Consider the following 24,017-nt stretch of genomic DNA (forward strand, 5'->3'; position numbering starts at 1 on the left):
CGTCAGGCAGCTGGCTGGCTGATTAGGGGGCAGGGGTTGCACTGTGGTGGCAGGCAGCTGCCTCTGGAGACACATACTCCAGGGGGGCTCTGGGAGCCCTTGTTCTTTTCCCTCCCACAGGGGCTGGGGGAGGGGGGGGGCGTTGTTGCCTCTCCTTGGTCCTGACTGGTCCCTGGTGGGAGCTGGCTTCCCCTTCCCCGCCAGGCTGACCCCTTCTGCCCACCCCTTCCCCAGGAAGCCTACAATGCGGTAGTACGCTACTTCGGTGAGAGTCCCAAGACCACACCTCCTTCTGTATTTTTCCCAGTGTTTGTCCGATTCATTCGTTCTTACAAGGTGAGTAGAAGAGAGGTTTTTAAAGAGGCGTCTGCCTCAGAGAAATCGGGTAGGGGGAGAGAGGGCTGGGCTTCAAGTCTGGGCCTTTTTCATCTCCTCCTCTGAGTCCTGGGAGGGATCAATGGAAGCTGGCCACAGGCCTCCTAGCTGTGAACTGGTGGGCAGGGTGGGGGCCCAGGCCCTTCCTGTCATTGTTTGGGGCAGGAAGTACCCCTCCAGAGGGTGGCCACCTGGGGTTGCTGGTCCCACTGACACCCACTCTCCACCCTCAGTGTCAGCTCCTCCCCTCATAGCCTGTGTGAGCCTCAGCACACATACACACCATCCTTAAACACACACACCCTCAACACACACACACCATCCTTATACACACACACACCATCCTTATACACACATACCATCCTTATACACACACACCATCTTCCACACACACACACAAACACCATCCTTATACACACACCATCCTCAATGCACACACACACACACCATCTTTCTTGGTTCTTAGGAAGCAGAACAAGAGAACGAAGCCCGAAAGAAACAGGAGGAGGTAATGCGGGAGAAGCAGCTGGCTCAGGAAGCCAAGAAACTGGATGCCAAGGTGGGTGGGACCAAGAGCTGGGGCCTGGAGAACAGGGCAAAGGCTTAGGTGGAGGGTGGAGCAGACAGCTGGAGCCCCAAGACCACCCAGAGGGCCTGACGCTAGCTAGAGTCCACGGGCTGGGGAGAGGGGCTACAAGAGGGGACTCCCAGGCCATGGGGGTGGGGTGCTGGTGAGCGGGTCTGAGTGCATCTTGAGGCAGGAACCAGCCCCATGGAGCGTTAGTGCTGACTCCCTTCCCCTTCAAATGCTCGGCCCTAGACCCCATCTCAGCGGAACAAGTGGCAGCAGCAGGAGCTGATTGCAGAGTTGAGGCGGCGCCAAGCCAAGGAGCACCGGCCTGTTTACGAGGGGAAGGATGGTACCATTGAGGACATCATCACAGGTGGGCCCTTTGCCCTTCCTGACGCCTGGCCGCTGGGTGGCTCCCAAACCCCTCCCATAGCCCTTTGGGCCTCCTCCCACCCCACCCCCATGGGGCCTGACCACTGTGTCTCTCTCCTGGGCCACAGTGCTGAAGAGTGTCCCTTTCACGGCTCGTACTGCCAAGCGGGGCTCACGCTTCTTCTGTGATGCAGCCCACCATGATGAGTCAAACTGTTAACCCCCAAGGCTGGGGCCCTTGACAGGTACTGGGCACCACAGCTGCCCTCTGCATGCCCACCTCCCAGCACTCCTGCTGGGACCCACAGGCACCTCCTCTCCTGCATGATTTGGAACCATCCTCTGGCAGCCTCGTGGTGACGGGGGACACATACTTCTTCCCTTGCATGCCCCATGCTCTGAGAAGCGTGACTGATCCCCTGCATGTACCCTCAGGGAAGTGGTGCTCTCCCACTAATGCTGTCCTGGCTTCTACTAAGACCCAAGGGGTAGGGAGCTGTCCAAATAGGCAGGACCAGGCGCCACCTCTGATTACTGAGGCTGAGCAGCTCCAGTCCTGGGCCTGGGTGTCCGTTGTCCTTGCCTCCTCAAATGAGCTCTGGCAGTGGCTTCTGCCCAGGGACATCAGATGACCCTTGACCTGTATCCTGATATCCAGTCTGCCTGGCATCTCTTCCCAGCTTCTAGCTCTTGCTGAGTCCACCTTGTTTCTGCCATTCCCTAGTGACCTCTAGTACCCCCGCCTATTCTTCTGAACATGCAGAGTCCACCCTGACTGTCCACTCCAGCCTCTTTTAATCTCACTCATCAGCCTCACGGCTGGCTCTTCGCTAGACCTGCCTGTAGGGCTGGGCCTACAGAAGGTGGGCCTGGCCCAGCCTCCCTGCCTGTTCACAGGCCTCTTGTCTTCCCCACAGGCCTCCACCACCAGCCCCTCGTCGTTCGCCATCCAGCCAGGAGTGCTGCACCACCCGCTGGTCCCCCTCGGGCTCCAGGCCCCCACTGAGACCCTCCTGGAAGCAGAAGCACTTCAACCCTCGGAGTCCTGCAGGTCCAGCCAGTGCACCTGAAGCCCTGCAGCTGTCCAAGGGCCCAGCAGAGGGCTGTGCTGCTCTCAGTCCATCCCAGCTCTCAAAGCTGCAGCTTGCCTGCCACCTCTGTGGGCACTAGGCCTTTCAGGGCCTGGCACTTCCCTGGTGCCTCCAGCACTGCACTTTGCTCCCAAGGTCTTCAACTTCATTTCCTCAAGAGCCAGCTCAGGGCTAGAAAAACCATTTCCAGCTTTAAGCTAGGCCACGGGCACCTAGGCCCGCCGTCACTAGAGGCAGAGGGAGGAGAGGAGAAAGCAAGTATCCCTTCTTTTTTCCCCTTACTTTTTGAATCCCAGTGGTCAGCTGTGATCTAGGAGTGTCCAAGCTTAGCAAGCCCTGGACCCTGCCAGCCTCAGGTCTCCTTCTACCAGGAGCAAGGCCCTCCTAAGCCTGGGCCTGCCCAGCTGTGCCCTAGTGACAAGGAGGAGCGATCCCACACTCCCTGCCCATGGCCCTTTGCAGTCAAGGCTGACTCTGTCCTTGCCAATGTGAGCAGAGGGGTCGTTTCCTCTTCCCCAACCTGGAGACAGCAAGACAAAGGATGTGCCAACAGCATCCTCATTTTTCCCAGCTAGGTTTTGCTGGCAGGGGGCAGGGTCATGGTGGTCTCAGCTGTTTTCTCCATCCCCTGCCAGTTTCTTCTCAGTCCCTGAAGGGAACACAGGGGCCCACTCCTTTTTGTACATGTACCACTTCCTTCTCTCTTGTATATAAACCCCCAAACCTTCCTTCTCTCAACAAAGGCTTGAAATACCAGGCCTGACTCTGTCTCCTTTTTCTGAGCATAGGGGCTACATCGGCCATTTAGGCTGACCTAAGCCACAGGGGGGCTTCCCTGGTGGCTCAGCAGTAAAGAATCTGCCTGCGATGCAGGAGACGTAGGTTCAGTCCCTGGGTGGGGAAGATCCCCTGGAGAAGGGCATGGCAACCCACTCCAGTATTCTTGCCTAGAGAAGCCCATGGACAGAGGAGCCTGGCAGGCTGCAGTCCATAGGGTCACACAGAATTGGACACGACTGATGTGACTAAGCAGCAGCAAGCCACAGGGACAGAAAGGAGGCTGGGTCAAGCTGCCATGCTTGGGGGAGGTGACTGCAGAAGCCTGGGCAAGGAGAATCTGTTTAGATGGGCGCCAACCTCACACAGGGAGGCAGGCCTCCCATGAGGCACCAGTGCCCCCTGCTGGCCATGCGTGTACCTGTCTGGTCCCCAGCCTGCCCCCAGTACCAAGCCCAAGGACAAGACAAAAGAGCCACTGGCCACGTTATAAATATTGTCATTTAAAAAACAAAACCAAAACAAAACACACATACGCTGGGCCCCAGGGGTGGTGGAGCCCCAGGGCCTGGGCAGGCGGGAGCAGGCCCTGATGCTAGCGGCTAAGGACCTGCCCCTGCCGCCCAGGCTGTGTCCACCAGCCTGCCACTTGTTCTGGGGGCCCCATCTCACATTTTATCTACTGGCACCACCCACATGGCATTCACCACCAATCGCTGGTCTGAGACTGAGGGCAAGGACTGCACTAGTTGTCCGGGAAGTTGAGGGGACCCTTGAACACCACAAGCACCTTGGGAGATGCCAGAAATGGTGGGTTGGGGTTGGGGATACTTGAGAAAAAGTGGACACAGACCCAACTAAAGAAGTCTGGGGCAGACAGCGAGGGTGAACTCAGCCACAGCCTCACGCAGACCCGAGGCACGGTGGCGTGTCAGGTCACTGGTGGTCGTCCAGCTGCTGCAAGAGCGTCCGCCGCCGTCTTTCCAGCTCACCCTCACTCAGCTCGCTTTCCGACGTGTCCCAGCCCGTCTGGTGGAGCAAAGGCACAGCTCACCCACGGCTTCCCCGAGGGCCTGGGCAGCGCGCTGACCGGGCGGGGGCCGGGGGCCTGCCTCTCTCACCTTCTCCTTCTTGACTCCAAAGGCTGGGGAGCGGTTAGGGAGCTCTGCCCGCCGGAGGTCCCTGTCCTTGTCCTGTTCCGGTTCTTTCTCATCACTCTCCTTGGCAGCTTTCTCCTCAGGGTCTGTCTCGCTCTCAGGACTATTCTGTAAGAGCCCAGAGCCCACCTCCTCAGTTCTGTGGAGGACGGCCCGGGAGGCGGGTGAAGACATGAAGATATCTCATAAAATAGCAGAGACTTGGACGCAAGTTCCTTCTCTACGCACCGACTTGTGTCTTCTCTTCTTAGTTTTCTTTTTTGGTTTCTTGGCTTTCCGAAGACCATGATCTGGAGATGGAAAAATTCCCACTAAGTCCCACGGGAAAAGGGAGGCCTCATCCTTTTTTCTGCTCATTCTTCACAGGCAGGGACCTGTCTGAGGAAGTCTCAGTCCAGTCCTCCTTCCTTCTCTCCGCTTCCTGCCTGGGCAGGGACGGGAAGTTCTTACTCTCTGACAGGTGCAGCCCTCCCCACCACCTCCACCCTCAGGGGTGGGGCTCCCCTAAGGCCTCCCCTCCAGCTCCCAACTACTTACCTGATCCAAGGAGAAGGCGAGAGGAGGGGGAACCCCGTCCTCCAAGGGCAGCACCCCCACTTTCAACAGAATCAAGTGAGGAAGAGGGCTCAGAGCCTGACTCCGAGGGGTTCCGTCGCCTCCGCTTGGGGGGCCGGAGAGAGGGTGGGGGCAGCTCCTCATCTCCTGACTCAGAGCCCTGGGTAGATGAGCAGATACAAGTCAGCACAGAGGGGCGCTGGGCTCCAGAAGCCCTCGAGTCTGGGAACCGGGGACAGGAAAATCCAAGACCAAAGGAATCTCCCAGTCTTCCTCCAGGGGAGGTGATATATGGGGAAAGCAAGAGAAGTGGTTCTTATTTCCCCCAGGTAGTCCAGCCTCACCCCACATCCTTCCTACCCGCCAACTCACTGAAGGTGAGTGGGAACGCTTGCGATGGTGCTTCTTGCCCTTTCTGCCGTGTTTCCGGCCTTTGCTGTGGAGGTGCTGGCATTCCGTCTGGTGGAGGCAGAAGGGAGGGTGAGGAAGGCACCAAGGTTAGCCCCAGGAAGGACCCTGTGTCCCAGAGGTTTTGCTGCCTCCTCTGAGGCTAGGGCCTTGGGTGGTTCCAGGGCACCGTGAGACCTCCCCTTCCTTAGTTGTCAAGGAAAGGAGAGCGTGGGGTTGAGAGGTTACTGAGGCTACTGTTAAGCTAGCTTCATGTGTTCACCAGTCTGGGGCAGATATAGAGGACCAGAAGCTCTGCCTCACCTCCAGTACCTGCAGGAACTCCCGAAAGAGCCGGATCCGCTCCGACTCCAGGGTGATCTGCTCAAAGGCTGAGTCGCACACAAAGCGCTCACGGACCTTGAACAGGAGAGCACTGCTGATCAGACCAGCCCCAGCACAACGTGGAGGCCGCCGTGAGCACAGGGCAGGGCTGGGGCAGAGGAAGGAAGGAAGGGCGCCGAAGCTGGCCCCGAGCTGTGCTACGACTGGGGTGGGCCCCCAGTGGTGGAGAAGCACTGCTGCCCTCAGGACTGAGGGGGTGGTGTTTGATGCCAGGCTGCAGTCCTGACCTCTTCCCAGGCCGTGCCCAGCTCCAGAGCAGGCACAGCCTGCCTCAGCATGCTTCGGAAGGCAGCTTCCCTGCGCCGCAGCCGCCGGGCCTCCTCCTTCTCCCGCTCTCTCTCGCGCGCCTCTGCTTTCTCCAGCAGCTGAGGGCGACAGGGCACAGGGTAGGGTCACTCAAGAGAGGGTGTGTGGGAAGTTGGGGTCTGAGCTCCTACTATCACTCCTGGACTGGGGGCAGAGTCACACTGGGGCAGTGCGTGAGAAGGAACGGAACCAGAGCAAGGGACGAGCTTGAGAACGGAGCCCTGGCTACAGCCCCACCCCGCGCGGCCCCTCACACTATTGAAAGTCAGCTTGATGTTGCCTGCATCCAGCGCAGCAGCCCTCTTGTCAAAGCTTATGACGTGGGCGAAGTCCTCGAAGGCTGTGTTCACCTCCACGCAGAAGCCCCGGTCCTGTGGGCACAGCAGCGCATGAAGCAGGGGGGCACCACAGGCCTGAACCTGAAGTTGGCTGCCTCCAGGGCAGGCACGGGTCAGACTACAGATGCTCAAGTAGCCCCCTCCCCCGGAAGGGATCCACAGGACGGGGATGCACTTCGGAGACCAAGTCATTCAAGTCCTCCCCCATCTGATAATTAAACCTCCCATACCAGCCCTTGGCTTAGCTGTCACAGGGAACTGGCAAGGCTGGATCACGGGTAGGTGTTCAAGGTACATGTTCTCCGTCTGACAGATGCCTGTGTTTCTGACAACGGATTCTTTGTCCCTTTGGCTTAAGCTTGAGCCATTGCTGGGTCATAAGTTCCCTGTATTCTTTCTTAGTCAACATCTACGGCTGTGTTTATGAGTGCTTACTATGTACCAGGTACCATGCTGAGTGCCTCACACACATTATCTCATTTAATCCTCACGTATCTGAACTAAAGCACAGGTCCTAATTTTATGTGGAAGAAGAAACCAAGGTTGAGAGAAACTAGAGTAACTGCCCAAGGTCTTCAAGGCTAACATATGGCTGGACAAGAATTCTACCCCAGGTCTTTCTAATGATGAAGTCCCTACTTTTAAGCACTACACCCACAATCATGAAAAATAAAGGCCATCAGCTGTACATCTCCCCAGCATTATTAAGGACACGTCACACTATAAAGCACCATGGACTAGGCGCTGTGCTTCTCACCTAAGCCTCACAACACGCCAGTGAGCAGGCTGTAGGAGAGTTGTCTCACTTGGCCCAAGACGACTCAGTGGAAAGTGGAGCCACTGAAGCGTGAGGTCTGAGGCAGAGGCCCAGGTTCCCTTCTACTACCTCTGCTCATCTGGAACCTGCTCTGGCCCCCTGCTGACGGCACAGGCATACTCTTCCTGCTGCTTCCAAGAGGGATTCCTCAGCCCATGCTCTCCAGCTCTTCTCAGACATACATCTCTCTCGCTTAGGGAACTGCAGACTTCGATCTCACCTCTTCATTGGTTCCTTCTGTCAAGTACGCACCTCACTTAACCTGGAATACCCTTTCCACCCTGCTCTCACCTTCCTCAAGCTAATAACCTCTGCTTCTGTCTCTCTGTTTCACAATCTTTAAATGTAGCACAAAGGAAAACATTTATTAAACCTACTAATGAGCAAGATACTACAAATGTTATCATTTAACTTCATGACCTTGCATTTATATTATCCTCATTTTACAGATAAGGAAACTGAGGCTCAGAGACACTATATAACTTGCAGAGGTCTCAACCAATAAACAGCCAGGAGTTATATAACTAAAGCCTGTGCTGCACTCATTTTACCCTCTTCATGGACGCTGTTCCCCTAGAGGTTGCTCATGTCCTAAGAACTCCAGGGACCCCTTCTGAGTCCTCAGTCTTCTAGCCTCTGTTCACTTCTGCAGTCCTTCCTTCTCCGGGGTCCCCGCTTGTCTCCGACCCCTTTTACCACCTCTCTTGTCTTATGTGCCTGTCCCACACTGTTCCTAGCAATCCCACCCCTCACCTCTCTCCTGACTTTCAGACCCATTCTAGACTGGATATTTCACAGACACTTCAAGTTCAGCAGATCCCAAGATAATTCATTTTCTGGGAGCCCCCACCCCATACTCCACTCCCCACTCCCATGGATGGGCCCAGATCTTCTGACTTTCAGCTTCTCCGAGTTCAGGACTCTGCATTACCCTATGGGATGTGGAGTGTCATCACAGTCCACAGTCTGCCTGGCGGGTAGATGGCCTCAGGGCCCTGGGTTCACCTCCCTTCCAGAGGCAGGAGCCCAAAAGGGGGCAACAGGAAGGGGAACTGACCAAAGACTGTCCTCAGGAGGTGTGGAGAGACAGGCCTCAGCAAGGATAGGGCTCCTACAGGCCTGTCAGCAGTACCAGCCACTGAGGGGTTAAAAGTTAAGTGTCCAATAAAATTTAACTCTTCCTGGATAAGATATTTCTACCTTATGCGATTATCATATTTAAAATATGGTATTTGCTCTATTCCTCCCTGCCCCTGGTTGCTTTATGAGAACAATTTCCCAAATGGAATTCCTGTTTTCTCCAGCCCTGTTCTTCCTGCTTAATCCTTACCATCAATCCACCCCTGCTATCTCCAACTCACTCCTTCCTTCCCTCAATTTCACACACACACACAAATGTGTCAGTTCTACTTCTGAGTGAGTCTAGCCTACTGGTTTGAAACCCTTTTTTTAAATCAGCAGATGCTTTTTTTTTTAAATAAAAATCTTAAGTAGAACCCTCATTCCATAAGAGAAACAAGCAGTTATACTTGAAAATAAAGGAAGGAGCAAAAATCCCTCCACCCCGCCCCCTCCGGCTTGTCCCAAGGCCCCCGTGAGCCAACCTCGGGATTTCAGAAGCAACTGGAGCACCCCAGCTGTGCTCACCGGCCATCCCCACCTAGACCACACAGCAGCTCCTGCCTGGTCTCTCTGCTCACCCCTCACACTTCAAACCCTGCCTCGAGAGTCCACGGCTGCCCAGACTTTTCTCCCAAGGGCCCCAACAGCAAGGGAGCAGTCTAGGGGTGAGTCAGAAGAGGATGACTCAAGCTCAGAACTGACCTGAATCACTTGCCACTATCACTTTCTGCGTCCTGAGGCCTCAAGTCCTGTCTCCCTACCACTCCATCCCTGCGCATACAAGTGCTCTGGCTGCGGGCAGGGCTCTACACCACCACTGGGGCTTTTCCAAGACATCATTCCCCGCCTCCCCATTACTTACAAGATAAAAATCCAATTTCCTTATTTTAGCATTCAAAGAATTTTATATGCAGGGCTCTCCTTCCCAACTGGGGTATAGAGAAATAGAGGAGGCCACAGGACAATACAATATATGTTACCTAATGGTAAGTAATTTTAAAATATTAACAGGTAAGTGTTACGGTATTAAAGTACAGCGCCTGCATGAATTTTAAGGCAAGACATGGGACTTAAAAGAAACGTGTGTGCAGTGAGACATTCCTAGCTTTATTCTGAGACCTTCTTCATCTCGGGTACCAAGTTACTCCTGCTGATAATCAGGTGAAGTTTGGGGGAATATTCCCCACTTTTCAGATGAGGAAACACGCTCAGAAAAATTAAGTAATCTGCTCAAAGTCGCAAAACTTCTAAGTGGTTAAGATGGACTTTCAACCCCACAGTCGGCCTTCACAGTCTTGTTCCTAACCACGGTGCACACTGCTCCCCGAAACTCATGAGAAGAGTCTTTATCTCCACAAAGAAATATGCTTCTCTTTGTTATCTTTTCCGAAACACAGGGCTCTCTCAGTCCATCACTCACTTTTTCCTCTTTGATAGACATGAATACTGAGGAACTCTCCAGCATGGAGATGGTAAATTGTAGGTGACTTTGCTCTCGTGTTACGGATGTGACAGGGAGGAGTTAGGACAGATAAGGAGGATATGCCCCTTCTAAAAAGCCTTAGTATCTCAGCTTTAGCCCACTGAATGCTTCTCAAAGCCAACCTAGCGCTGCTAGATAATGCAAATTTCCAAGAGATGCTGAAGATCCAGATTTTAATTGTAATCTCTTGATTTTAAAATGTTAGCAACAAATTCCAGGTTTTTCTAAAACACTGTACAGGCAGAAGGAGAATACTTGTGTGAAACTAGTTTATGACTAGTTGTGCTTCCTGCTCCTCTTTGCTCCTGCGGCACCCTACACCCCTGGCCTCCATCCTCCCCCACCTCCTCATTCTTAGAGGTGCAGTTTAAATGGCAATTCTTCTGATTCTCATCTCTGTAATAATAACCCTTGCCCCTCTGTAATGTCTATCTACTTGCCATGTCTCTCTTCCTATTAGACCCTGAGCTCCTTCTAGGCAGAAATTGTATCTTGTTCATTTCTGTATAAAGAAAGGATCACAATAGCTATCTCCTGAACTGAGTTGCAATGCTCCCACAAAACAGGATTTATCAGGGAGCCCTGTCCTGGGAGCAGCCCTGCATCCAGCCTGCATCCATCCACAGCCCCAGGCCTCCCTCACCTTAAGGATGTCCTTTATGATCTTCTTCTCATCATGGAATCGGGCCTTCAACTCTTCCACATAGAACTTGAACAAGTCCAGAGGGGTGGAGCCTGTGGGGGAGGGAGGGAGGGGGGCCTGGCGGCGGCAGCTTCCCAAGGCCTGAGGGTAGGGTTGAGGACAGGACCAAGGAGTGGGAGTGCAGAGAGACTGGCAGGGCAGGAAGCCAGGCCAGAGAAGGGAGAGCCCAGCTGCCTTACCCGGCTGGCCCAGCATGTTGGCAAAGCGGATATCAGTGCTGACCGCTGGGTACAGCTCCATCCAGGTGGACATGGAGTGCAGCTGCCCTGTCTCGTGCAGCTCATCCAGGAAGGTCTAAGCAGGGAAGAGGCCAGTTACAGGGAGGGTGAGAGAGGGAGGGAGGCAAAGTCAAAGCCTGGGCAGGGAGAGGAGAGACGGCAGGGAGAGGCAGGAACAACCAGACTGAGGAAATGCCGGCAAGGGAGGCAGAGATGAGGAGTTACAGATGGGGAGGCAGAGAGCAATGTGAACACAGACTGTAAAACAGAATGGGACAGACTCCACATGAGAATAGGCTGGACTGGGAGGCAAAGAAACAGCGCCTGCAGCATTACCTTCCCATGACTCCCACACTTCCCCATGTGTTATAGCCAACTAATCCCCTCCTCCACCACCACCAGTGCCACCTCCAAGACGGGGGATGAACTAACTGCCTGTCTGGCTCCCCAGTGAAGGGAAATAAACCTGGCCAAGCTGCTGAGCCTTGCTTTTAGGGCGCCATCTGCTGGCAGTTTCCGGGTGGCACGCACACCTAGTCTAGAGGAGCTGGCCCAGAGTTGAGGGGACACAGCAGGAGCAAAACTGCAGGCACAGACAGCCCTCATGGAGCGAGGACAGGCTGGGCACAGGGAGAACAGTGGGCCTGGCCGAGAGGAGGCAGCGTGTGGGTGAAGAGACTGTCCGGGGCAGAGCTGAGTTCCGATTCAGAGAGCAGCAAAGATACCTGGAAGGCTTCCCGGTTCTTGCGCTGCTGGCGCCGCTCCCGAAGTCGGGCTCGCTCTCGCTCCTCCTCCTCCTCCCTCTCCAAAGCTCGGATGTGCTCCTCAAAGCAGATCAGCGCATCTTCCTTGTCCATGTCTAACCACAGAGAGGAGGCTCAGCAGGCACCGCACCAGGGGAACACCCTCTCAGTCCCAGCACCCCCAGAGTTTCCAAGATGCTACTCCTGCAGGTGTTGGGGACATCCAGGGTGGTGGGGAGAGGGGAGCAGGGGCTCCTGGGAGAGGCTATTGGAATGATGGTTCATGAAAAGGGTTCAGTGATTATATGAAGTGTTAAATAGAAGCATTCAGATCTTATGAATTTGGTTACTAGAAGTCACTATATGAAATCAGTTTTCTCAGAATCTAAGGTTTTACTTTTTATTGGACTGGGAATCAACCAGGCTTTGATATAACTTCAGAAGGTGAATATCAGAAGATACTGCAAATGATGACAGGCCAACAGCAGCTGATTGCCACATGTGTGACCATTTACAGCCCACCATACCAAGATGATTTAAAACCATATTCACATGAGCTATAAAAGTCATCTTCAAATATTATTCCTATCCCAGTGCTGTTCCCCCAAGAACACATAATATCCAGGTTAACTATAGACCCTAGAGGGAGAGGTGACCTGAAGCATCCTCCTGTGATCTCAAGTCCAGAGAGGTTCTGGACTACATGCAAGGGACTCCTAGATGTCCAAGGGGATAGGAGGTGCAGGGGGAGTAGTGTGAGGCAGGTGCTGGGGGTCAGGAAAGAAAAAGGAAGGGAGAGAAGGGAGTGGAGACCCAGGCTTACTCTGCAGCTGATGGTCCTGAGCAAAGCTGGGGTTATCCATGAGGTACTGCTGGGCCTGGGACCATGTTGTTTGGAAGTTGACACTACTCATCCCATCTAGGATGCTCTTCAGGGCCTGGATGTTGCGGCGCCGCAGCTGCTTGGCCTGTTCCTAGGGAGCCATGGGGTTAGGGTGAGGCAGGGCAGGGCAGAGCTACACAAGTGGGCCTGGGCAGAGAACCTAGGTAAAGGCAGGTGGCTTGGGAACTCTGGGATGGCCAGACTCAAGGCCTTTCTGACTCCAGAAAGGGGAAGGAGCACAGGTTACAGACCACACCCTCAGAGACCTTCCTGTCCTCCCAGACCAAGTTGTAGGCCCAAAGCATGAACTGGGGATGTGCCATACCAGCTTCTGAGTAAGAAGCTGGGACCCTGGGGCAGCAAGTGAATGGGCGGGTCCACAAGGAAGCCAAGACATGGAAGGCCTTAATGAGACTGGGGCTGATGGATCCAGCCCAGTAGCTGTTACCTTCTCTTTCTTGGCCAGGAAGAAGAGGACATCATCATAAACCTCTTTTCGATCCCTCTCAGGGACCACAGCCCAGACCTCCAGCTCCCCAAAGGTCTGTTCTGCCCGCCTGTGGAGCATATGGGCTGTGAGAAGGCAGGCAGAGAACAGAGCCTGGGCCCATGGGGGTCTCAGGGTTCCCAGGCCCCAACCCAGCCTGGCCCCCTGACCGGTAGCGGGTAGTGGAGGTCATGCGTTCATGCTGCTCCAGGAAATGCTGCAAGGTCTGCTTGGCCTCCTTGGCTCTTAGCCGGGCCTCTTCCTTCTCCTCCTTCTCCCGCTGCGCTTTGTAGGCATTGAATGCCTGCTTTTTCTCACTCAGTTTGGGCAAGGCACTAGGGTGGACAGGGTGGGAGTTTGGTGGGGACAGACGAGTCAGCCTGAACCACAACGCACAGCCCACAAAGTAGGGTCATGGCACACTGGGGATGGGTCTCACAGAACTGACTGAATGTCCACGCATGGGCACAGCGGGCTGCAGTGGCCCCAAGGGCACAGGGAAGCAAGATAGGTTGGTCTCTGGCATATGGGGAGGGGTGACAATGAGGGAACAAGACAGGCCTCTTAAGACACTATTAATACTGAGCCCTTTTGCTATGGGTTCTCAAGTTGCAGTCAGGCCTCTGCCCTATCCAACCCCTTTCCCCAATTAATTCAATTCAAATCAATTCAATTCAACAAGCATTTATTGAATGATCCCCTTCCCCTCCTCCTGGAGGCTCTTCAGCTTCTCTTCCCCAGCACGCTCACCCAGCTATCACTCTCCTCACTCTGACCCCGTCAGGGTTTCTTAGGAAATCCGTGGATCAGCCACCCTCATGAACAATGTCTGGAGGGCCTGCCCAGGCCTACCTGTAACGGGGGTCAGTGACCACCATCTTCATGGCCTGTTCCCACGAAGCATTGGAGGGGACAGCCTGGAATGGAGCAGGCGGGGATCATGGGCTCTGCCCACCTCCAGCCCCCTCCAGGGCTACCCTGGGAGCCCCACCCTCAGCACCTTGTCCCTCAGCAGCTCCTTGAAGGCCTGCTTTGCCTTCTCCCGGTTGCTCCAACTGAGGCCAGACCTCTCCGGCTCCGGTTTTGATTCTTCTTCCTCTTGCTGCGGTGGCTGATGCTGTCCAGCAGAACTGGGGTACAAAGGGAAGTCAGCCACAGTGTCCCCAAGTCCATATAGTTTTCAGTGCCCTGTGTGATCAGGACACCCCTTTGTTCCCCAGGGAAGCCCTTTTCTGCTCATTAGAAGCCATGCCCAGATCTTCACCCCTTTCCCGAGAAACCTGGCAGAGGTCAAGGGTTGAACCCAGGTGGGAGCCTGAGGTCTAGAATGCCATGGGAGGCAGCCCTCACCTGCTGGGGCCCTCCTCTGGCTGCTGCAGGAACCCCTGTTCCAGGGGCTGGGCAGCCTCTGACACAGCGCAATCTTCACTCCCACCTGGCTCAGGTTCTAGGAGGCCTGTGGGCAGCAGGGTGGGGCCTGGCGGCACAGGTGGGGGATCGGGCTGAGGCTGAGGAGGCTGTGGCTGTAGTGCCTGTGGCTGCTGCTGTTTCCTGCAGGTGGGTCGGAAGGGCAGTGTCCAGTAGTGCAAAGACAGGTGTGGTCAGGGGCTGACTGGTCTCTATCCTGTGAAGGACTAGCGCCAGAGCAGACCACTCCACAAGGAGATGAGAGCTGGCTCTTCCTCTCACAGAGCACGGATCGTGGAGAGAGGCCACTCCCACCCCTCAGGAGGCCCCACGTATGGGTGGACGGGCAGGCAAGACAAGCAAGTCACTTACCCTGCAGCCTCTTGTTTGACTAGAGCTGCAACAGGAAAGGATAACGTGGTTAGAGGGTAGCACAGAGTCACGCCCCCGAGCCTCTGCTTGGGCCCACCCCCTCCTCACCCTCCAGGTCATCCAGGTCCTTGGGCCGGGTCCAGCGGGACTCCTTACTCTGATTGTTGTAGTAGTAAGGTTTGCCTGTGTCCGACTTGTACTCTTTCCAGGGACACTGGGACAGCAGGAGCTGTAAGAGGATGGGCCAGGAAACATCAGTGGGTTGGGCATACCCGCCAGCCACAGTTGGGGGAGCTAAGTGAGGGGACCCAGTGAGGGGGTATACAGAAGTGTTTAGGTACCACCTGGCCTGGCTCAAGATGAGGGAAGGTGGACTTCTTGAGATCCTAGGAAGGTTGGGGAACGGTCAGGGATCTTAGGATTAGAGGAACCATGAGTATGGTTAGAGACTCAAGGGAGGCCAAGGACTTGGAAGGGTCAGGGCAGCTGAAAAAAAGAGCCAGAAAGCCCCATTCAGGACCTCTGCCTTGGACTTGAGCACGCTGGGCTTCTCCCACACGGACTGCTTGTCGTCAGCGTTGTAGTAGTAGATGCGCCCGTCAGGGGCTACATGCTCGCTCCACAGGGCCCTCTAGGGGAGGGGAGGGTGCACAGAACAGTGGTCACAGCTCCTTTCCCAAAGCTTCTCCTCCTCATCCCCAAAATTTAACCATTAGCACCTCTTTTAGCCTCCTACCCAGAGACCCCTGAGTGGAAAGAACTTACCGGAGGGCCTGTCCCAGCCACAGCAGCTAGAAAAGAAGCCAAAGGAAACCTATTAAGTCCTTGTTCCAACAATTATCTGATCCCCATCTATTCCTCCCTTACACTCCATCCCCAGTAAATCTCCCCTGGTCCCATCACATCCCAGGATCCCTGGCACCCCAACAGGCATGATCCAGGGTAGGCCCTAGTCCATGGTCCCTCTCCCCGCCCAACCTCCGAGCCTGGGGGGAGCAGACCCCCAGAAGACTCACAGCTGGCGGTGTCCGCACCCGGAGCCGTCTGCCGAAGAAAGAGGAGGGGGAAGGGTTGGGGCCAAGCCCAGTGGCCCCCAAGACCCAGGCCATGGGGGATGAAGAAGCAGGCCAGGCCAGGATCCGTGTGTCCTGCTCCCAGGGATCTCTGCTCCCTAACAAGCTTCCCCCGCCCTCTGGGACCATGGCTCTAGGACCCCAGGAGGAAACTGCACGGCAGCTCCTTTTTTCAAGAGAGTATTCTGTTGAGTGAGACTCCATGGCCCACCTCTTCCACAGAAAGTACCAACTGCCACATCCTACCCAACTCTACTACGCTGAACAGCAGCACAAGAAGGTTTAGTGAGATCTCCAGGTACTGCCGCTTCCTCCAGAGACAAAGAAGATGCGAAGAGGAAATTGTATTCACGTGTCCACAGTGCTAACTCTGTGAGAGTGATCAGTGTCTGGAGTGAAGGTGTTCCTTAAGGGAACTGGGCATAGCAGGGGGATAATGAGAGGATGTATGTGCCTTTTGGGACGAGTGAGAAGCTAGAAGAGCTGAGTTTGTGGCTGGAAGGACTCAGTGTGGGGAGTGCAGCGGGGCCATGGGTGGATGTGATGAGAAGAGGGAGAGAACGGAGGCCGCGTCCCTGTACGCCAAGTCAGACCCAGTGGGCTGCAGCGCAGAGCCCACTTCCTGCCCCCCAGTGCTTACCGCTGCGGTGACAGGCACTGCTGGCATCAGCATTCCTGGCATCATGGGAGGTACCATTCCTGGTATCTGTGGATACAAAGGAGACAGAAACCAGCTACTAAGGTGAAGGCAAGCACAGGCCACACAGAGTCCTGAGAGATGCTGACGGGGCCATGACCCTCACAAGGGTACACACTGGGCTCTGGGCGCTCAGCTGAGCCTCAGAGTGGCCTCTAGCCACTCAGCAGGCAAATTCACGTGGGCCTGGCCCCACCTTCCCTCCCTTCCTCCCCAGACTCTCAAGTTCAGTTCAGATATCCACCTTCATCTCTACCTGCAACTGAGATGACAGGGTTTTCTGAGGCCCTGGAGCAGGGGAGATTACCTGTGTGAGTGGTGGTGGTGCCCCCATCGGTGGGAGCATTGGGGGCATGATGCCAGGTGGCATGGGGGGGATGGCTGGTGGTCTCTGACTCATGGGAGGGAGCCCCATTGGAGGAAAAGGTGGGGGAATTCCTGGAGGAGGCATCTGCAAACGAGGAAAGGAAGAGAGCCTGAGCAGAGGAGACACTGCTCTGCCCCTGTCAGGAAACAGCCACTCATCTCCCACCCAACCCTTCACACTGGCTCTGAGACAGTCCAAAGTTTCAGTTTGAAAGGCATCAAACTGCCTCCCTCCTCACCACTGAGACTGACAACAGGGGTCCTCTGGGTCTAAGAGGCAAGCAAACGGCTTCTTGAGAGGCAGGGGAGAGGGGAAAGAGAAATGGAACTGCCACCAGACTGCGATTGGAAGGCTCCACCACTTAAGCAACTCTCTCCAGAGAGGCCTTTCAGATGCAGGGCCAGAGGCAGGTGTCCAGTCCCCAATCTCCCAGTCCTCTGCCTCCTATCCCTTTTTTCCCAACTGATGACCACCAGTTGCTATTCCAGCCTGACTTCATGGCGTATTTAAAAAATATAGACAAGGGGAGTTTCCTGGCAGTCCAGTGGTTAGGACTCCAAGCTTTCACTGCCAAGGGCGTGGGTTCAGTCCCTGGTTGGGGAACTGAGATCCCACAAGCCATGTTGGGGGAGGAACAAAAAAGAATACAGACAAGGAGCAGTGAAAGAGAAAGAGAGCCCCACCCTGCCCTCACACTTAAGAGGGTCTTTTCCCATTCACTTCTTCCCCCAGCCCCCGTGTGTCCCAAGGACAAAAAGACAAAGGGAGAACTGTCAACGTTATGGACCCAAGCAAAACCATCCCTCAACCAAGGGCAACAGGAAGGGGGCATTACACAAAAACTGTGCTGGCGATGCAGCAGTGCTGGGGGCTAGGAAGTTGGGGATGCAGGCTGGAAAAGCCAAGCCCAGGGAAAGACATAAAACTTACGAAGGGTGGTGGCATCATGGGGGGCCCCGGTGGGAAGGGGGCAGGCGCTGCTGGGGGCCGGGGACCAGAATCGGGAACCGACTGTTGAGGGAGAGAAAAGTCATAGAACCCCGGATGGGCAGAGATGGGCTTTTGTAGAAGAGAAGCAGAGGGGTGAGGATGAAAAAGGAGCACAAAGTTCAAAGGAAGAGTCTCAAAGCCCAGTTTCCTACCCATTCCCACTCTGAGCCCTCGATAGATCTGTTCTTTTGCCAGTCCAGAGTCAGCTGGCTGAGCCCCATTAAAGTCATCTGTAGTTTGGAAGTTTCCATTTTGCCCAAGCCATGAAAAGATGGAGGAGGTTCTACTACAGGGACAGATCAACTCTTTCCAAGGCTTTTCATCCACCCTCCCGCCTGTGGGCAAGGCTGCGCTTCCCTCCAGTCAGTCAGAGGTCTCTCATTCCCATTCAGGAAGGAAGTGGCCTCTTTTCCTGTTCACCTTCCTGAATTCACCCAGTACAGAGACTCAACCCAAAGCCCTCTAAACACAATTAGTCCTTCCTAAGTACTACCACCAGCCTCCTCCCCTAACTGGCCTCATCTTTAGTCACTCACTGTCCTTGACAGCTCCATTCCCATCCCCTCCTCTTTAGCTCTGCATCCCAGCCCCCATCAAGACAGCAGCCTGTGCCTCTTCTAGGTTCATCCCAGTGGAGGAGGCTTGGAACAGCCTAGGTCTCCCTGTCCCACACCCAATGGCTAGCCACATCTCATCCTTTAGTTCTCAGCTTAAATATCACTTGCTCTAAGAAGCCTTCCTGACTCTATTTAAAGCACGTCCAATTTGTTCTGATCCTCTTTTTAGTTCCCTCACGTATACAATTGTGTAATTATTATGTTAGACTGGATATGTGCTTCCCCTTACACATATTCCATGGGGGCAGAGATCATATCTGAGTTGTTGAAAGCTGAATTCCTGGTACCTGCCACAGCATCTGGCACATAATAGGTACTCAACATATATAAAGTGAATGAATAAACAAATGAAGGAACAAATCCTATTTATATAGAATCTTATGGCTCTAAAAATTCATCCTATAGATATAGCCCTACATGTGTGTACGAGATTTTCAGAGCAGCATTATTTATAAAACCAGAAGACTGTAATCAGCCTAAATATCTGTAAGGAACTATAAAATTTTACACAAACATAAGATGAACTACTATGCAGTCATAAAAAGAATGAAGAGGCTCACTGTCTCGATTATAATCTGGAAGATACATAAACAAGTGGGAAAAAAAGCAAAGTGCAGCAAAGTTTTATTACTTGCATAAAAATCAGAAACAAAAGATGACACAAGAAATGAGAATGAGGACACTGGTAGAAAGAACTCTATCTGCCCTCTGTAACTTTGAATATAGCTAGATTCACCCATTCAAAAACAGTTTTTAAGTAACCTGGGGCACTTAAATGCAGCTAAAAGGCTCTGTCCTTCCTCCTTGCTTGGAAGGTGCTGGAGTATGGTGGTGAGGAGGAGATCCAGGTAAAGGTGGGAGCTGGCTCACTGCCACCCAATTTCCCGACTTTCCCAATTATCCCTATGTTGGGAAGACTCAGTATTTAACAATGCTTCTACTCTCTACTTCAGCAACACCTGTCCTTCCTTCCCTCTGCTTATCTTGTCCTAAGAGAGGGGGTAAGTCAAACTACTCTGACTTAAATTACCTTTTCTTGAGGTTCAGCTACTCTAAGCCCTGAATTCAGACCTGCTCCGCCCCCTGAAACCTCCTTTTGCACTAGAAGTCAGAAACAAATCAACTCAGGATGAAATCCAGCTCTCTGTGCCACACTTTCCCACCCAACCTGCCTCAGGGTCCCAGCCTCCCAGAGGCTACATAACCATCTCTGGGTCCTACCAGGCTCTACGATTACCCATCTCAGAGACTATGCCACCATCCACACAGTTGTCCAAGATAGAAATTTGTGAGCCACTCACCACACCTCCCTCTTTCTTGTGAATACATCAATGAGTCCAGTTAATTTTACTTCCTAAAGATTTCCCGAATCCATCTATTTCTGTTTCCTTTTCCAACCCTACAACTTAAAAAAAAAATCTGACCTACTTCAGTGGCCTCCTGACTGGTCTCCCCACATCCACTCCAACCGCAGGCTACATTACTCCTCTGCTTAAAACTCTTTAATTGCTTCCCACTGTCCCCAAACCCACTTCCAGGGCCTGGGAGGCTGTGGCAGGTTTGCTTCCCAGCTGCCTTATCTTCCTCACCCATGTTGAGCTCCTTCTTGCAGTCCTCCCAACTAAGACACCCACCTCTGCCTGGGGCGATGCTCCCTCCAACTCCACACACCCCGCCTCCATAACCTTTAGATCTGGTCATCATCATTTCTTCAGGAAAGGCTTTCTCCAACCCAGCGGACTAGTCAGAGCCCTCTTTTACACTCTCATACACCATGTACCTTCCCCTTCAGCAATTAGTCACTGGAATTTTAGTTATTTGTACAACTGATACAAATTGTATCAGTTTGTATCTGATTGTATTATTATGTGGCACTAATAAAAAACAAATGCTGCCCAAATTACAATACTCCACTGATTTTGGGCTTCCCTGGTGGCTCAGACAGTAAAGAATCTGGCCTGTAATGCGGGAGACCCAGGTTTGATCCCTGGGTTGCAAAGGGCCCTGGAGAAGGGCATGGCAATCCACTCCAGTATTCTTGCCTGGAGAATCCCATGGACAGAGGAGCTTGGTAGGCTACTGTCCACAGGGTCGCAGAGTTGGGCATGACTGAGCAACTTTCACCACTGATCTTAAGACACATCTTGACTTCAGAAATGTTAAGATGTGAGTCTCAGAATCAATGAAATATGTGATACCTCCAGTTTCCAGCCTAGGCTAGAAATTTTAAGGGGCAAGGACTTTGTTTTTGCTCATCCCAGAACCCTTTGCCCATTGTAATTTCACCACCACCACCACTGGCTCACAGTACATGCTATTATTTCTTAACTTAATGACTGAATGGTCTTGGCAGGTTCACAAAACAAAGCCATCAGTAAGGTCTAGCAGTTATTTAGGGAACACTGAATGTCAGAGCTGGAGGAGACTCTGGCAACTACCCTAGGCATTTTTTCTCAGATGAAAAAGGGGGGAATAATGGGTCCCAGGACGGGATTCAATCTGCCCTCCAGGCCTACTCCCTTAAAAACACAATCCTTACAAGAAGGAGCTCTGTTTTTTTTCACTCTAGCATATTCTCTGTGACCCACGTGGTTAAACCAGGAAGTCCAACATTTTCTTGCTAGGAGACCAGTGGTGGCTCCCCGTTGCCCACCCTACAGAATCTTTCATCGGACATTCAAAGCCTTTAAACAAGACCCATCCCACATTCTTCTGGCTCACCCTGATTCATGGCTTCCCTCCTCCTCTTTGCACAGAAAGTATTAGATTACTCCATGTGTTTCTTTTATTCTGCTTTGTCTCTTATTTTGTTCAAGATGATCCGATATTCACCTCCTTTTGGGCCTTTATGATTATCCTCCACACATACACCCTCCTACCTCAGTCTCCTCGGGATAAATACTGAACTACTTTGCACAGAGTCACATGCTACTCTATGGATGTCTGCTGGGTGTTCCACATGGGACTGCATGTCTTGCTACTCAGGTCGGGGTTTCCCCACGTTTAGGGATTGAGTTTTCTCCTTTTAAGTCTCTTCTGAATGTCAAGTCAGGGCCCTGTATACAAAGTGTTGTGACAAAATGCAGACTCATCCCTAACCTTATTTTTGCATACTGGAATATCCTAAAACAGACAAATGTGTGTGTATGTGCCCAGGTACATCTGTATAAACTCTTTGGGTAAAAGCTGACTGTGATGGAGAGAGAGGCAGTTTGGCAGAGGTCTGTGTGTCTGGGGAAAGTGAACTAGAATCAAATACTAGCATGGGAAAACCTAAACAATTAAAAAAAACTAACTCTATATGACCATCTTTAACGGGACGGAGACTCCTGGCCAGGATCCAGACACTAGCCTGTTTTGGACAGTTTCCACAGAGGAGAGAGCAACGGTATGAACATAAATTACTGTGAAAAATTCAAAGCCCTCCTTTCCTTGAGTCTCCCCTGTGCAACCTGCATATTTTCTTTCCTGAAACACCCCTGCCCTTATCTCACTTGATGCAGTGCCTATATAACTTTGAGTCTTATTACACTTCTGGGTGAGACTCTGAAGAAGAAATTTGTGTGAGAAAACGATATAGGAAAGGGGGCTGAAAGAGAAACAGATCATGTGTCTTCCCTGGAACAAAAACACATTTGTGGGTGGGGACAGACAATGAAGAGATAATCAATCATCTGATCATCATGTGTTCACCTGGGCCAGCTGAAGCATTCCTCCCCACCCCCATACAATCAATTCTTCTCAGTGTTCACTCGTGGGGGACATCTCAGAACTGAAGATTTAGAAAAAAAGAACAAAAGGAGAAAAGGAGAAGACTGGAGAGACACAGAATGGAAGGAGGAGGAAAAAAAACCAACACCTAATTGCTAATATTTACTGAGTGCTTATTATGAGCCAGATACCATGACAAAGAGTCATTTAATCCTTGCAACTATCTTAGAGGTTATCATCCCTATTTTACAGATAAAGAAACTGAGGTTCAGAGAGATCAAGTAACTTGACCACGGTTCCAAAAGATTAAATGGCAGGGGCAAGTCTGGAATCCAAGCAGTCTGACCCCAAAGAAGACTAAGCTTTCAACTACTCCACAAAGCAAGGATGATGGTACCACAGGCATTTCTCACATTCAAATTCATTCCCCTGTTTTCTTTTTACCCCAATTCTCAAACAATCCTGAAATCCTCAGCCAGCCAGGTGATCCCAAGGCTGGCCTGCTCTGCCTCACTTCCTAAAGGGATCTATGCTGGAAAATGAAGGCTGGGGAGGCACACCTTTCCGAAAGAGGGAGCAATCATCAAAAAGAAAGATATTAGGGAGGCTGAGAGACCAGCTGATTCCCCTGTGGTCTACATCCACCAGCTGCCCTTCTTTAGCTGCCCCAAACAGCACCAGCCACACCCTCCCTGTTTTCGAGGCCATCCTAGTCCCCACTCCCCTGTACCAGCCTTATTATTCTTTCTGCTTCCCCAAAATATTAGAAAATATTTTCCACTGCTTCTAATCCTGCCATCACCTCACACTCTCCTGATGAACAGAATGTTACTTCTGGTCTTCATCCTTCTTGGGTTCAGTTTCAACCTCTTTGTCTTATTTACAGTCTTCCCATCACTCCAACAGGATTCCAGAGGCGCTGGCTAGCCTGCCCCAGCCTTGCTTTGTGCCTACCCTCCCCTCATGTCCCTGGGGACTTTCTGCAGCCCCAGCTGAAGACCTAGCCTCCATCTTCATCCTTCTTTCCTTTGCTTCCCCAAGTCCTAGAACCCATTCTCCTGAACTCTCTCCTCAAGCACCTCCCCATTTTAAGAGCAGAAAGAGATCTGGGATATCCTTCTTATGCATCTTCCTTTTTTTTTTTTTTTTAATCGATGGGAAATCTTAGGCCCAAAGAAAGGTAGTGAGTGACTTGCCCAAGGTCACACAGAGTTGTTACAGACTGTCTTGGCGGCAGAGCCAGGGTTGGGACAAAGGGGCTTCTGCTCTCCCCGTTTCTTGGACTACCCAGCACTGGGTGGGGGCCAGAAACGTCTCCTTCCTCAGGAGACAATACCCCCCTCCTCACATCAGTAGACTATGCGGGGAAACGAAGGACGGAGTCTCAAGAGGTCTTAGAGGGTATCCACGGCTTCCAAAGGGAGCAAGTAGTGAGTCTGAGAAAGGGGCCTGTCGCACGCCAAACATCCCAGGAGGGGAAACTGTGCACCCCCCCTTTCCCCTAGACCCATGGTTCCCACGTCTCTCGCCCTTCTGTTCTTTCCCGACCTTTCTCCACAAACGCTCCCTTCACTTCATCCTTTCCCCTTCCTCACCCAGTCCCGCAACTCCAGTTCTCCTCAACACCCCCACCCCCCCGCCATCCTCCATCATGGCCTCCCCCGCCCCTTCCCCCCCAAATCCCCGCCCCCTCCCCCTTCCTGGGCTCCTCTACCTAACCTCTCGTTCCCCTCGCTCTGCCCCGGGGTCCCGGGTACCCCTGGCGGCCTCCCTGCCCCCCTGGCCCCGGGCCCGGGCCGCCGGGGGCGCTGTGGGACCGCCCCGGGCCCCGCCACCCCCGCGCGGGGACGTTACCATGCCAGAGCCTCGGAGCAGCTGGGCCGGCTCGGCCCACCCGCCAGTAAAAGCCGCTCTGATTGGCTGACCGCAGCCGGGAAGGCGGGGCCAGTGGGGGGTCGCACCCCTTGGTGGCCGGGGCTCCGGTAGCTCCCAC

General features: G+C 53.1%; 2 protein-coding genes across 14 annotated transcripts in view; one reads left to right on the top strand and one right to left on the bottom strand.

Moving 5' to 3' along the window:
• FMNL3 (formin like 3) overlaps positions 1-3,165 on the top strand; it is a 51,524-nt gene extending 48,359 nt beyond the window's left edge. For 3 of the 5 annotated variants that reach the window (XM_019960628.2, XM_019960626.2, XM_019960629.2), the window contains 5 exons: positions 235-336; positions 842-934; positions 1,196-1,319; positions 1,447-1,563; positions 2,236-3,165. In XM_019960628.2, coding sequence (XP_019816187.2) covers positions 235-336; positions 842-934; positions 1,196-1,319; positions 1,447-1,538 — 411 coding nt within the window. In that variant the 3' untranslated portion in view covers positions 1,539-1,563; positions 2,236-3,165. The remainder of the gene's footprint in view (positions 1-234; positions 337-841; positions 935-1,195; positions 1,320-1,446; positions 1,564-2,235) is intronic. The other 2 variants (XM_019960627.2, XM_019960630.2) reach the window with 1 other exon arrangement.
• A 504-nt stretch (positions 3,166-3,669) lies between these two features.
• On the bottom strand, positions 3,670-24,011 carry PRPF40B (pre-mRNA processing factor 40 homolog B). Of its 9 annotated transcripts, none has more exons than XM_019960638.2 (27): positions 23,879-24,011; positions 17,637-17,717; positions 16,647-16,790; positions 16,283-16,348; positions 15,586-15,613; positions 15,335-15,360; positions 15,090-15,200; positions 14,678-14,798; positions 14,570-14,594; positions 14,141-14,341; positions 13,791-13,920; positions 13,643-13,707; positions 12,961-13,125; positions 12,752-12,860; positions 12,244-12,394; positions 11,403-11,536; positions 10,639-10,753; positions 10,400-10,491; positions 6,251-6,367; positions 5,918-6,055; positions 5,610-5,705; positions 5,259-5,357; positions 4,881-5,058; positions 4,718-4,768; positions 4,572-4,633; positions 4,308-4,451; positions 3,670-4,215 (listed from the first exon to the last, which is right to left on the bottom strand). In XM_019960638.2, the coding sequence occupies exons 1-27, from the start codon at positions 23,879-23,881 to the stop codon at positions 4,123-4,125; spliced, it is 2,745 nt and encodes a 914-aa protein (XP_019816197.2). In that variant the 5' UTR covers positions 23,882-24,011; the 3' UTR covers positions 3,670-4,122. The 9 variants fall into 9 exon arrangements, with proteins under 9 accessions (XP_019816197.2, XP_070645260.1, XP_019816200.2 ...); XM_070789159.1 differs by lacking the exon at positions 23,879-24,011 and adding an exon at positions 22,827-23,588; XM_019960641.2 differs by lacking the exon at positions 4,718-4,768 and having other exon boundaries at positions 5,271-5,357.
• Between the last annotated feature and the right edge of the window lie 6 nt (positions 24,012-24,017).

Source organism: Bos indicus, chromosome 5 (genome assembly GCF_029378745.1).
Source record: "Bos indicus isolate NIAB-ARS_2022 breed Sahiwal x Tharparkar chromosome 5, NIAB-ARS_B.indTharparkar_mat_pri_1.0, whole genome shotgun sequence".
In the NCBI taxonomy this organism is placed as follows: domain Eukaryota; kingdom Metazoa; phylum Chordata; class Mammalia; order Artiodactyla; family Bovidae; genus Bos; species Bos indicus.